General features: G+C 38.0%; 1 protein-coding gene across 1 annotated transcript in view; it reads left to right on the top strand.

Annotated features, from left to right (window-relative positions):
• The window catches only part of SUPT3H (SPT3 homolog, SAGA and STAGA complex component), a 442,460-nt gene extending 428,484 nt beyond the window's left edge, over positions 1-13,976 (top strand). Inside the window, exon 12 of the mRNA XM_060189910.1 lies at positions 13,399-13,976. Coding sequence (XP_060045893.1) covers positions 13,399-13,419 — 21 coding nt within the window. The 3' untranslated portion in view covers positions 13,420-13,976. The remainder of the gene's footprint in view (positions 1-13,398) is intronic.
• Positions 13,977-14,367: the final 391 nt, after the last annotated feature.

Below are 14,367 nucleotides of genomic sequence, written 5' to 3'. Positions count from 1 at the left end.
AGTGGCAGGTACAAAAGAACATATAATAATCACTTAAAACTTTATACAAATGCCCCTTTAAAGTGCTTGCTCATCAATTATGATATAGCCAGTTTTTCCTCACTCAAGGGGGTTGGTTAGTAAGGGAGGAGTGATAGAGATAAAGAAGAAAGTTGCTGAGTACCACTCGAATTAGAAATAACTTTTCCTGGTCTTCAGCATCTTAAATTCAACCTTAAGCTGGTCTACCTAAAGATAAGTCACCTTCTGATTTATGTACTTTAAGGTCCCATCTACCAGAGCACCTGCAGCTTTCTTTTGGGAATGGCCTTAATCTGCTTCCTCCAAGCACTTTTTTAAATTTTAATTTATTTATAAAAAAAAGAAACATTGACAAAATCATAGGATAAGAGGGGTACAATTCCACACAATTCCCACCATCAGAACTCCGTATGCCTTTTAATGGGTGAGTTTAAGCCATTGACATTTATTGATATTATGGATTTAATGTATTGTAGTGCCATTGTTCAACATTTTATTTGCTCTGATATATGGCAAGTATTATGGCGATGTTCTTGTTTATAAGAGGGCTTTGAGAACCTCTTTCAGGGCAGGCTTGGTGATGATTGCCTCCTTTAACTGTTGTCTGTCTGAGAAGGTTTTGATCCCTCCATCTAGTTTGAGTGAAAGTCTAGCAGGATATATTATCCGTGGTTGAAACCCTTTTTCATTCAGGGCTCAATAGATATCTTGCCATTCTCTTCTGGCTTTTAGAGTTTGAGTGGAGAAGTTTGCTGATAATCTTATGGGTTTTTCCCTGTATGTGACTTTTTGTTTTTCTCTTGCAGCCTTTAAGATTCTTTATCCTCACTTCTTTACATTGTAACTATGATGTGTCTTGCTATCTTCACGTCTGGGTTGATTCTATTTGGGACTTTCTGGGCCTTTTGAATCTTAATGTCCTTTCTATTGTTTAGGTCTGGGAAGTTTTCTATTATTTCCTCTAGAATGTTTGCTTCCCCTTCCTCTCTTTCTTCCTCTGGTAGGCTAATTATACAAATGTTACTTCTTATGAGATCATCCCATATGTCTGGTTCTGGAATGGGGGAGGGGTGAGCTCAGAAATAATCAAAAGATTTCCTTTCTTTGTCCCCCTGGCCTCCGTTTTCCAACCCATGAGTGAGTTATACGACTCCTCCTTGCTGTCACCCTTAGGACCCCTTATTCACCCTCCTGCTGAGGGCCCAGTATCCTACCCTATCCAGAGAATCACAGGTCACAAGCTGCTGCTTGTTGGATTGCATACCAGCTGCTGCTTCCAAGTCATCATCTTGGCTCCGCCCCCTAGAACTCTGTATCCCATCCCCTCCCCTGATAGCTTGCCTATTCTTTAACCCTCTGGGAGTATGGACCCAAGGTCACTGTGGGATGCAGAAGGTTGAAGGTCTGGCATCTGTAATTGCTTCCCTGCTGAACATGGGTGTTCACAGGTTGATCCATACTACCAGCCTGTCTCTTTCCCTAGTGAAGGCCTCTGGGGAAGTGCTTTGGGGAAGCAGAACTCCAGGACACATTGGTGGGGTTGTCCAGGGAAGTCTGGTTGGCATCATGCTAGCATCTGGAACCTGGTGGTTGACAAGAGAGTTAACATACAAAGCCAAACAAATTGTCGATCAATCATGGACCTAAAGGCTGGAATAGTGCAGATGAAGAGTTGGGGGGTCCTCCATTTTGTAGATAGCAAATAGGCATATTTTAGTTATATTCCAAAGGGCCTGTGGCTATACTAATGGGTTTGTTTTGTTTTGTTTTGTTTTTTTATTTTGTTTTCTTTTGTTTGCCTGAGCCTGAAATCTGATATGCAGGTGGATCCTAATTATTGTCTGGGGAGGAGATGTCATGGCTGGCAGGAGTACCAGAAAGCTGGATCAGGGAAGAGAGTCGCTCCCAAATATGGGAAAGGAATATAAATATTGTTGACTGTAAACCCCATTGATTTGATGTGATCTGGTTATGATATAGACCAGGTCCCATAAAATAGAGCATATGTTCACATGTATCCATAAATTAGGGCAAAATATATACCTAAAAGCAAAAATACACAATAGTCTGTATTTTTCCCAGAGGGTTAAAGAATAGGAAAGCTCCCAGGGGAGGGGCTGGGATACAGAGTTCTGGTGGTGGGAACTGTGTGTGAAGTTGTACCCCTGTTATCCTATGGTTTAATCAATTTTTATAAATAAAAAATTAAATTAAAAAAAGAAAGAAATGGCATGTCACTGAATGTAAAACACGTATTTTCACTGAGAATAATGAAGCTGTTGTGAGATAAATGCAGTAGCTTATCATTCCAGAGTGGTTCGAATTTTAAATTCTTCTTTTTGATTATTGTTTGTAATTCAGTGCTGTAGATCAAAATAAGGTCTTTATACAAAAAAGATTATCATTGAGCTATTTTCCTGGTCCAACGTACTTTCTCCTTTAGACAAGGAGCAATGTACCACTCCAGCATGGGTGGCTAGATGGGTGTGTGTGTTTTCTTGACCATAGCACTGCTTAGCTCTGGGTTATAATGGTGCCAAAGATTGAACCTGGGACATCAGATCCTCAGGCAATAGAGTCTTTTGCATCACCATCATGTTATGCCCCCAGTGCATGGTTTTAGTCCTGTTGAAAGTTTAATATTAAAAAAAAAGAACCCTGTCCAAGAAATTTGAAATTATTGAAAGGAGCTCATGGTCCCACTTAAATTATGTGTAGGTTAAATAAGTATTTTGCCACTAAATGTGTAAATATACATATATATATATATGCACTATTGTGGTTTATAAAATGTAAATTTAGAATACTGAAGTCTTGGTAGCTTTTTTACATCTCTTTTTTTTCACTCAAGAGATAGCAAAATTTCAGATTATGGAATGCATGGGTGAGTGAGTTTGTTTATATAAAAAAATGATTCTCAAAGTGGAAAAGAAACTTCCTTTTTGTGTCTTTTTAGTAACTACTGATGTCTCCTTATTTCTTTGGTGTCCCTCCCAAGGTTTTTGGTCTGCATTAGTTTAAAAGGGTATTTTGTTTCCTTTGACATAAAGTATCACCTGAACTTCTTTCATGCATGTCCTATTTGGGGGAAAACTTACGATGTCTTTAACATTAGGACGTTTTGCTTTACCTGACACTTTATTGCTTTGCATATTTGAGACATTTCAATCTCTGACAATAAATATTATGTGATTATTGTCTTCATATGGATAGGCTATTTCCTCCAGTTTTTTTCTAATCCCTTTCCAGTTAATAATACTCAAAAAATTTATTAATACAAAACTGTGCCATTTAGTTTACCAGAACCATGCATAATAAAAATTGAAAGAGGGGCAAGTTTGAAAGAGGAGGAAGAGTTAAATATAAATCAAAGCATGTGGTTTTCTTTCAGTTGAATTTCAAATGTTTCTTGTTCAGTTGAAATGAAGATTGTATTTATTCTATAACTCATTTTTATAAGCTTCCATGACTAATTATCACATTAAATGATACCATTGTATATTGTTGTTATAGAAACTAAGTGAATCTCAATAAAGTAGATGGATGTTAGCTGAGTACAACATAAGCACTTCCTGCTTAAAAGCACCCACCTTTAAAAGTCATCCTAAGAGCCTCTTCAGCTTTCTTCAAAACTTCTCAGATACCCCTTTCCCAGTAAGGCCTTCTCTAGTTACCTTTGTAAATACTGACACTTTCACTCTTGCCCTCCAATACCATCCCCACCCTCCTTTGTCATTTGGGCCCTTGCATTCTATTTCAAATACTGATTTGGTTTACTAATTGTCTCTTTTCTCTAGATATGAGACTGTCCAAGATAAGGACTATGGCCTATTTGTCTACTGGTGTATTTCTAGCACTTAAACCTGACATATAGCATGTGATCAGTCAGAATTGTTGATATTTTTATTTTATAAAAAAAAAAAAAGAATGAGTGATCAATCATCATCCTTGAAACATAATACCTGGGTCTTTGTACTCACAGGTTCTCCTCCACATCATTCCTGCTTCTTCTATCCTGTTTTACTGTCTTACTCATTACCTTAACTTGTTAGCTTCTGGACTTTCCAAAGTTCTCTGAACTTCTTCAACTGTGTTCCTCAGTACGACTTATTTCTTAAACACTTTTACATTTCACTGCTTCCTAAATTACAGTGCATCACATCACAGAGCAAGACATTTGGGCAGCACAAGCAGGAGTTAGTTATGATGTAGTTACATTTTCATGAACATCATATCAAACTTTCTGACATATCTATTTCACCCCTTATTTCAATTTTCTCCTTCCCATAACTGCAGCTTATCCCCTCTTCTTTTTATAAAGTGCTTTTATTTATTTACTTATATTGCAGTGGTTTTTTTCAGACAGGGCACATAGAATATGTTCCTTTAAAAAAAAAAGTTTAATGTGGTGTAGTTTACATAGAGTAATAAGCCCCATTTAAATATACAGTTCAATTCAATAATTTTTGACAAATACAATTGTGTAACCACTACCACAATCAAGATATATGATGCCAGAAAATCCTCTCATGTTTCTTTGTAATTGATTCCCTCATCCATCACTAAATCCTGGCAGCCATTGATCTGACTTCTGTGTCTCTAGTTTTGCCTTTTCCAAATAGCATTTAAAATGGAATAATCCTATGTGGATTTGGATTTCAATCTTTTGGGGGTCTAACTTCTTTCACTTAGCACAGTGTTTTTGAGATTCATCCATGTTGTGTGTATCAGTAGTTTATTTTCTTTTATTGCTAAGAAAGGTTCTGTTGTATGGATGTAGCACTGTTTGCTTATTCATTCACTAATGATTGGATATTTTGATTGTCTCCAGTTTTTAGTTTTTAACTATTTTATTATAATAAAACTCCTATGAATATAGGTAATAGCTTTTTGTGAGTTGATATGTTCACTTGCAATGTATAAATGCCTAGGAGTGGAATTACTGGGTCATCTGATAAATGAATATTTAATTTTACAAAAGAAAATGGTTTTTCCCAGCATAGCTTATACCATTTGGCAATTACACCAAGAAATAAGAGATTTCATTTTGTTCTATACCTTTGCCAACAGGTTTGATAGCTTGTTTAGTTTTAATTATCATTCAAATGAGTGAATAATGATATCTGACTATGGTTTTATTTTGCTTTTTCCTTTGTAAGTACTAATAAACTTTTTTCATGTGTTCATATGTCGTCTGTATCTTTTCCTCATTTAATTATTCAAATATTTTTTCATAAGAAAGCTGATTTTCTTTTTTTTTAATATTTATTTTATTTATTTATTCCCTTTTGTTGCTCTTGTTGTTTTATTGTTGTAGTTATTATTGTTGTTGTCGTTGTTGGATTAGGACAAAGAGAAATGGAGAGAGGAGGGGAAGACAGAGAGGAGGAGAGAAAGATAGACACCTGCAGACCTGCTTCACCGCCTGTGAAGGGACTCCCCTGCAAGTGGGGAGCCGGGGTTCGAACTGGGATCCTTATGCCGGTCCTTGTGCTTTGCGCCACCTGCGCTTAACCCGCTGCGCTACAGCCCGACTCCCGAAAGCTGATTTTCTTATTGTTATGTAAGAGTACTTACATATTATAGATACAGAAATATGTTTTCCATCTATGTTCTCTGAGTCAACCATGATGTAAATTGTTTTTGGAAGGGTACTTTTTTTAATTTTGAAGAAATAGAATTTATCAGTTTTTCTTTTACGGCTTGTACTTTTTGAGTCTAATTTAAGACATCCTCATCCTAGTTACAAAGATGTCCTCCCTATATTTTCTTCTTGATATTTAAAACTTCAACTTCTTAGATTTTTTTTACATAATTTTTATTTATAAAATGGAAACACTGACAAGACCATAGGGTAAGAGGGGTACAATTCCACACAATTCCCACCACCATATCTGTGTATCCCATCCCCTCCCTTGAAAGTTTTCCTATTCTTTACCCTTCTGGGAGTATGGACCCAGGATCATTATGGGATGCAGAAGGTGGAAGGTCTGGTTTCTGTAATTGCTTCCCTGCTAAACATGGGCGTTTATTTTTATTTATTTTTTCCCTCCTCCAGGGTTATTGCTGGGCTCGGTGCCTGCACCATGAATCCACCGCTCCTGGAGGCCATTTTTTCCCCCTTTTGTTGCCCTTGTTGTTGTAGCCTCGTTGTGGTTATTATTATTGCCATTGTTGATGTTTTTCGTTGTTGGATAGGACAGAGAGAAATGGAGAGAGGAGGGGAAGACAGAGAGGGGGAGAGAAAGATAGACACCTGCAGACCTGCTTCACCGCCTGTGAAGCGACTCCCCTGCAGGTGGGGAGCCGGGGCCTCGAACCAGGATCCTTACGCCGGTCCTTGCGCTTTGCGCCACATGCGCTTAACCCACTGCACCACCGCCCGACCCCCATTTATTTTTATATGGGACAAAGTAGGAGTTGAGGATTTTTTTTTCTGATGTCTGATTACTCCTACACCATTCATTGATATTAATCGTTCTTCATTAAATTATCTTCACACCTTTGTCTAAAACCAATTTACCATACTCATGTTTCCATTTGGACTCTTATTTTGTTCTGTTTGCCTATGTTTCTCCTATACTGTTAACCTCACTGTCTTGATTAATAAGTCATGAATCAAGTTTATGAGTCCTTCAATTTCTCTTCTTCAAAATCATTTTTATTTTTAGTTTTTTGCTTAATGGAATTGCTCTGAGTCTATAGCTCAATTTGGGAGCAATTGATACCTTAACTGTCATAAATCTTCTAGTAAGTGAAAATACTATAGTACTTTCTGATTTGTCTCAATGGTGTTTTATAACTTTTAGAATATATATCTAATATATTGCATGAATATTTTTCTCTTTGATTTGAGATACTTGTTTTTGATAAGCATACTGATTCTATGTGATTCAACTAAGCACTGCCTTAACTGTAATATATTATGTTTTCATTTAGTACAGAATGTTTCCTCATTTCTTTTGTGAGTTTTCCTTTGACCCAGACCCATGGCTTACTTTCAAATGTTGATTAGCTATCAAATATTCATGACTATTATAAATATTTTCATGTCATTAAATATTAATTTTATAACACAAAAGCATAGTTTTATATGGTTATAGTTCTTTCAGATTTGTTAAGATATGTTTTATAGCCCAAAATATTATGTGTAATATTCCCTTGAAAATATGTGAGTTCTGTTGTTGAGTGCAGTGATCGGTAAATGTCAATTGGGTCTTCATATATTGATTTTCTTTTTTCTTTCTTTATTTTTTTGTTTGTTTTCATATATTGATTTTCTTTTTTTTAATCTTTTAAATTTAATTTGCTCATTTATTTTTTCTTATTTTCCTTTTATGATTTTTTGATGGATTCATCTTTTTTTATATAAAAAAGAAATATTGACAAAACCATAGGATAAGAAGGGTACAATTCCACACAGTTCCCACCACTAGAACTCCGTATCCCATCCCCTCCCCTGATAGCTTTCCTATTCTTTAATCTTCTGGGAGTATGGACCCAAGGTCATTATGGGAAGCAGAAGGTGAGCGGTTAATGGTTTATAGTACAGTTGTTGGCACAAGGGTACAATTTCCTATATCAGCATTATAGGTGTCTGAAAAACCCTCTCTCAGCTCAGGTCCTTTTGCATCATCATGCACTAGGACCTGATGCCCACCTCTTCTATGCCTCTCCCTGCCCTCTATCCCCAGAGTCCTTTGCTTTGATGCAATACACCAAACCAGTTAAGTTTTACTTTATGTTTCCCCTTTCTGTTCTTGTTTCTTTTTTTTTATTTATTTAAGAAAGGAGACATTAACAAAATTATAGAATAAGAAGGGTACAGTTCCGCACAATTCCCATAACCCGATCTCCACATCCCATCCCCTCCCCTGATAGCCTTCCCATTCTCTATCTCTCTGGGAGTATGGATCCAGGGTCATTGTGGGTTGCAGAGGGTGGAAGGTCTGGCTTCTGTAATTGCTTCCCTGCTGAACATGGGCATTGACTGTTTGATCCATACTCACAGTCTGCCTCTCTCTTTCCCTAGTAGGGTGGGGCTCTGGGGAAGCAAAGCTCCAGGACACATTGGTGGGGTCTTCAGTCCAGGGAAGTCTGGTCAGCATCATGCTGGCATCCGGAACCTGGTGGCTGAAAAGAGAGTTTAACATACCAAGCCAAACAAATTGTTGAACAATCATGGGCCTAAAAACTGGAATAGTGCAGATGAAGTTTGGGGGGTATTCCCTGCATGCTTTTGTGTACTTTTGCTTTCAGGTATCTATTTTTTCCCTAGTTTATGGGCACGTGTGAACCTATGCTCTATCTCAGGGGACCTGGACTATATCTAGGTTTGGGGACTTTATTGGGGAGTGGACCACCTTGTTCTGTTCTTGTTTCTTAAGTTCTGCCCATGAATGAGATCATCTCATATTCATCCTTCTCTTTCTGGCTTATCTCACCTAACATGATTCCTTCAAGCTCCATCTCAAGATGAGGTGAAGAAGGTGACATTGTCATTTTTTTTTTTGGGGGGGGGGATTGATGGTTTACAGTTGACAGTAAAATACAGTAGCTTGTACATGTGTGGTATTTCCTAGTTTTTCACATAGCAATTTAACCCCCGCTAGGTCATCCTCTGCCATCATGTTCCAATACCTGAAGCCTCCTCCCGAACCCACAGTCTTTTACTTTGATGCAATACACCATCACAAAATCAATACTGATTTTCTACTTGAAAAAAAATCAATTACTGAGGCCTGGCAGTGGTGTACCCAGTAGAGTTCACATGATACTGTGCGCCAGGACCATGGTTCAAGCCACCAGGGTCCACCTACACAAGGTTGGAAGAACTTCACAAATGGTGGAGCGGTGCCACCAGTATTTCTTACTCTCTCCCTCTCAATTTTTTTTTCTATCAGAAAAAAAAAAAAAGATCACTGGGAATAGTAGACTCCTCATGCAGGCACTGAGCTGCAGTGATAACCTTGGTGGGGGAAAAAAATCAGTTACTGAGAAAGGATATTTATAGTGAAATACATCAACTGAAACTTTTAAGCTTTTTAATTATTTACCCACTTGATGGCTACAAAGAGATTGAGAGGGAGGGAGAATGAGAGACAGCTGCAGTACTATTTCACTGTTTGCCAAGCTTTTCTTCTGCCAGTGGGGCCAGAGAGCTTGAACCTGGGTCCTCTCACATTGGTAACATGTTCACTCATCCTGGTACACTCCTGCCCAGCCTCTTATTTTTCTTCAACTTTTAATGATTTTTGCTCAGTATATTTTTTAGTCCTCTTTTTAGTTGCTTTCATACATTGGAAAGACTTGATTACTTGTCCCTATTGGCACTATATTTTATCACTTTCCCTGATGATAGCTCTGAAGTGAAGCCTGCTGGGTCTGACATGAATAAATTTACTTTAATTTTTTGATTAGTGTTTTCATGAATATATTTTAGCATCCTCTTGTCTATTTAGAGTGTCTTTATCATTGATGATCTGTAATGGGGTAATGGATTTGACGCCCATTTCTTTTAATCTGTGCCTTTTTTTTTAATTTATTTTTTATTTAAGAAAGGATAAATTAACAAAACCATAGGGTAGGAGGGGTACAACTCCACACAATTCCCACCACCCAATCTCCATATCCCACCCCCTCCCCTGATAGTTTTCCCATTCTCTATCCCTCTGGGAGCATGGACCCAGGGTCATTGTGGGTTGCAGAGGGTGGAAGGTCTGGCTTCTGTAATTGCTTCCCCGCTGAACATGGACGTTGACTGGTCGGTCGGTCCATACTCCCAGTCTGCCTATCTCTTTCCCTAGTAGGGTGGGTCTCTGGGGAAGCGGAGCTCCAGGGCACATTGGTGGGGTCTTCAGTCCAGGGAAGCCTGGCCGGCATCCTGATGGCATCTGGAACCTGGTGACTGAAAAGAGAGTTAACATACAAAGCCAAACAAATTGTTGAGCAATCATGGACCCAAAGCCTGGAATAGTGGAGAGGAAGTGTTAGGGGGGTACTCACCGCAACCTCTAGTGTACTTCTGCTTTCAGGTATATATTTACTGTGCCTTTTAATGAGGTGTTTATAAAGCATTCTAACGTTAATATACTAATGTGTGTCTCTTGGTTCTAACTTCTTTTTTATCATTTGAATTCCTTAGTTTTACAGTTCTTGCCAACAAATTACCTATAAGTATACATTTTTCCAGAAATTAAGCAAAAATCTAAAAACTGGGAAAAAAGTAGAAAGAATGTGATCCAAGTTACCTATAATCCTTTAGCATTGAGACTAAGCACTATGGACATATTAATATGCACAGAGATGTTTATAAGGTATAAACATGTTTGTAGCCTATGGGACTATTGTAACTTTTTCAGGATTATTTTTTTTAACTGCTGGCTGATTTTTTTAATCAACAAAATCATATTAATAAACTTGAAAACAACTTTTTAAGTTCTGACAAGTATTTAAATTTTTACATGTAATGCTTGCCTACTTCCAACAGAATATAGTGTAATTTTCAACTGACAAAACATGCTCAGAACTTCACTATATACATAAAAATGTATGTGTGATTTACAATCTGAACATTTTTAATTAAAATATTAACCTTTTAATTAAAATGTATAACTCTCTTCAGTTATAAAATAATATTCTATATAACTGATCTATCAGAGATCAAGACTCAGTTGGGACTCAGTGTTTTGTTTTGACATTTCCTGCTTCTTTCAATCCTTTCTCTAGTTGAAAGCTTCTTTAACTTTTCTTGTATGACCCAAGGGCTGCCACATTTCTTTCTCTTTTTTAAGTATGATTAGCAACTTTTTTGTTTTCTGCAAATTCATATTACTTTTAACTTAAAATTTAGCACCTAGATAAGTCTCTTGTGATCCACATCCTTGTTCCATATTGAGTGTTTTTTTCTCATCAAAGATCATATTTCCTCATCATTTACCTCTTTGACTAAAACACTGAGAAATGTTTTTAAATAAATGTCTACTTAAAAAAATAAAGTTTTCAAATGTTTAAAAAATGAAACATTCAGTTGTGTGTATTGTAAATAAGTGCAGTCTTAGTAAAAGTGGGTGAGTTGATATCCTAGGGCTATGAAATAAGATGAATTTTCACAACTTACTGATTTTGGGTTTCTTTAAATTTCTTTTTAAAAAATCTTTATTTACTTATTGGATAGAAAGCCAGAAATCAAGAGGAAGTGGGAGAGAGGGAGAGAGAGGTGGAAAGAGAGAAAGAGAGAGAGAGAGGGAGAGGTGAAGAGAGAGAGAGAGAGAGAGAGAGACCGACCTGCAGAACTGCTTCACCATTCACAAAGCTTTCCTCCTGCAGGTGAGAAACAGGGGCTTGAACCCAGGTCCTTGCACACTGTAACATGTGAGTTCAACAAGATACACCACTACCTGGCCCCCAGCTTACTGATTTTTGTAAGCAGAACTTAGGTTTAATACATATTTAAAAAATCTCAATTTCTTTGACAATATTTTTTTCTTAATTCTTTATTAGCAAAGGGTTTATTTTGACTTCAGAAGAGGTCTTATGATCACACTTTTGGTTTCCTGTATGTCTGACTCTTTATTAACTTAGTCATACCCTAGTTTTGTGTATTTTGGTTTTCCCGAAGAGTTTTTCCATTATTTATAAAATGTACATTCTTTTCTTTCTCTCTCTCTCTCTCTCTCTCTCTCTCTCTCTCTCTTTTGGCCTTCAGGGTTATTGCTGGGGCTCGGTGCCTGCACTACGAATCCACTGCTCTTGGAGACTATTTTTCCCTTTTGTTGTCCTTGTTGTTTATCGTTGTTGTTATTATTGTTGTTGGATAGGACAGAGAGAAATCAAGAGAGGAAGGGAAGACAGAGAGGGGGAGAGAAAGATAGACACTTGCAGACCTGCTTCACCAGTTGTGAACCGAGCCCCCTGCAGGTGGGGAGCCAGGGGCTCAAACCCATCTCTTTGTGCTTTGCACCATGTGCGCTTAACCCGCTGCACCCAACCCCCAACATTATTTTATATAAATATATATACATATGTATATATATATATGTTTATATATCATATTTCTTTTGTCTTCTTTCATTTTGATTTTCAGCATTACTTTTGACTCCTGTGAAAATAATGTCTAATTTAAAAAAATGTATTACTGATTTAATAATGATTTATAAGACCATAAAATTACATGGACATAGTTTCAGATGGTACTGACCATCACAGTTTTGTTCTCTCACACTCTCACAGCCATTGCCAAGGATAATACCCTAAATTCTCACAGTCTTAGAGACAGTTTGCTTGCCTTTAAAAAAAAAAAAAGTCCCTGTGTTTCAGTTATTTATATAGCACATATGAGTGAAAACACCCTATAGGTGTCTTTCAGAGAAATGCAGGTCATTTGGTAGCATATATAAACTATAGCAGTAAGAGAGCTGGGGAGATAGCACAATGGTTATTCAAAAGACTATAATGCCTGAGATGTTGATGTCCCAGTTTCAGTCCCCAGCACCAGTATAAACCAAAGCTGAGCAATGTTCTGACATAAATCAAACAAACAAACAAACAAACAAACAAAAGCTTATAACAGTAAGAGTCCATGATAAAAAATATATATTGAAAGATAAAATTCCTTGACTTTAACTCCTTCCCCCTTACCCCACATTTTTCTTACAAGTGTAAAGCCAAGTGCTGGGAGATAGCAAGATTCTTATGCAAAAAACTTGGACCTGAGGCTCCAGGGCTTCAAGTTCAACCCCAGTATCATAAGCCAGAGCTGAAAAGTGCCCTAGTGAAAAGAAAAGAAGCTGAGCCTAGTGGTGGCACACCTGGTTGAGCATACACATTTTAGCTCACAAAGGACCCAATGTTCAAGCCCGCAGTGCTCTCACCTGCAGAGGGGAAGCTTCAAGAATTATGAAGCAATGCTGCTGGCCTCTCTCCCCTCCCTCCCCCTCTCCATTATCCAATTCCCTCTCGATTTCTATATCTAAAATAAATAAATAATTTTTTAAAAGAAAAAGAATTGTTGGGAACACTTTTTACTTAGAGTGAGCAAAAGGAATTATAGGACATGGATATGATGAGCATATGACTGACATCAAGAACATACTTTTCCCTGATCCAACTTTCTGGTCCTTTTTCTAGCCATGGCATCATCTACCCAGACAATAACTAGGATCCACCTGCATATCAGATTTCAGGCTCAGGGAAAACAACAACAAACAAACAAAACAGTATAGTCATGAGCCCTTTGGAATATAACTAAAATAGGCCTACTAGCTATCTACAAAATGGAGGACCCTCCCCCCCAATTCTTCATCTGCACTACTCCAGCCTTTAGGTTCATGATTAGTCAACAGTTTGTTTGACTTTATATGTTAACTCTCTTTTCAGCCACCAGGTTCCAGATGCTAGCAGGATGTCAACCAGACAATCCCACCAATGTGTCCTGGAGCTCCAATTCCCCAGATCTCTGCCCCACTAGGGAAAGAGAGAGACAAGCTGGGAGTATGGATCAACCTGTCAATGCTTATGTTCTGCAGGGAAGTAATTACAGAAGTCAAACCTTCCACCTCCTGCATCCAATAATGACCCTGAGTCCTTACTTCCAGAGGGATAAAGAATAGGAAAGCTATCAGAGGAGGCGACGAGGTAACGGAGTTCTAATGGTGGGAACTATGTGGAGTTGTACCCATCTTATCCTATGGTTTTGTCAATGTTTCCTTTTTATAAATAAAAAATAAGTATAAATATAAAAAATAAAAAAAAGAACATACGACAGAGATCAAGACATCAAAAGCATAGGACATGCAAGCTCACAAGGGACTGTGAGTATGGAAGTTTACTTAAAGAGTGTCTGCAGAAGTCACTCTCTTTTCCTGCCTGCACTTCACCTGGTTGTCTCTATCTTCCCCCCAGATTTGATGATGCCATTGTCTACTGTCACACCCCCCCCTCACATACTGAAGCTAAATGCTGGTCAACTAAGTTTAAAAGACTCAAGGCTCCTACATATACCTAACTAGCTTTTTTTCTCCTGACTATTTTCTGTTGTTGTGCACGGGCCCCGGAGAAGAGAGAGAGGAGGGGTCCAGAGCGAAGAGGAAACACAAATCTTTATTTGCACTGGCACCTCAGAGTTGGGTGCTAGAGAAGCAGGTTGGGCCACGTGGAGGTAGCGAAAATGGCTGCCTCATGCAGTAACCCTTCCTGCGTCTGAACACTGGAGTGAAGCGCTGGCAAGAGAGCAAGGTGCGGAAGAAGGGCTTTTATAGGAGTAGCTTTCGCTAGAATGGGAAGAGGGAGGAGTAACCATAGCACTCCAGGATAGGATAATAACTCTCGTGAGAATGGGAGGGGGGA

The sequence above is a fragment of the Erinaceus europaeus genome, chromosome 4, assembly GCF_950295315.1.
Source record: "Erinaceus europaeus chromosome 4, mEriEur2.1, whole genome shotgun sequence".
NCBI classification, from domain to species: domain Eukaryota; kingdom Metazoa; phylum Chordata; class Mammalia; order Eulipotyphla; family Erinaceidae; genus Erinaceus; species Erinaceus europaeus.
Note: the sequence above shows the minus strand (reverse complement) of the source record. Positions and strands in the feature narration are given on the sequence as shown.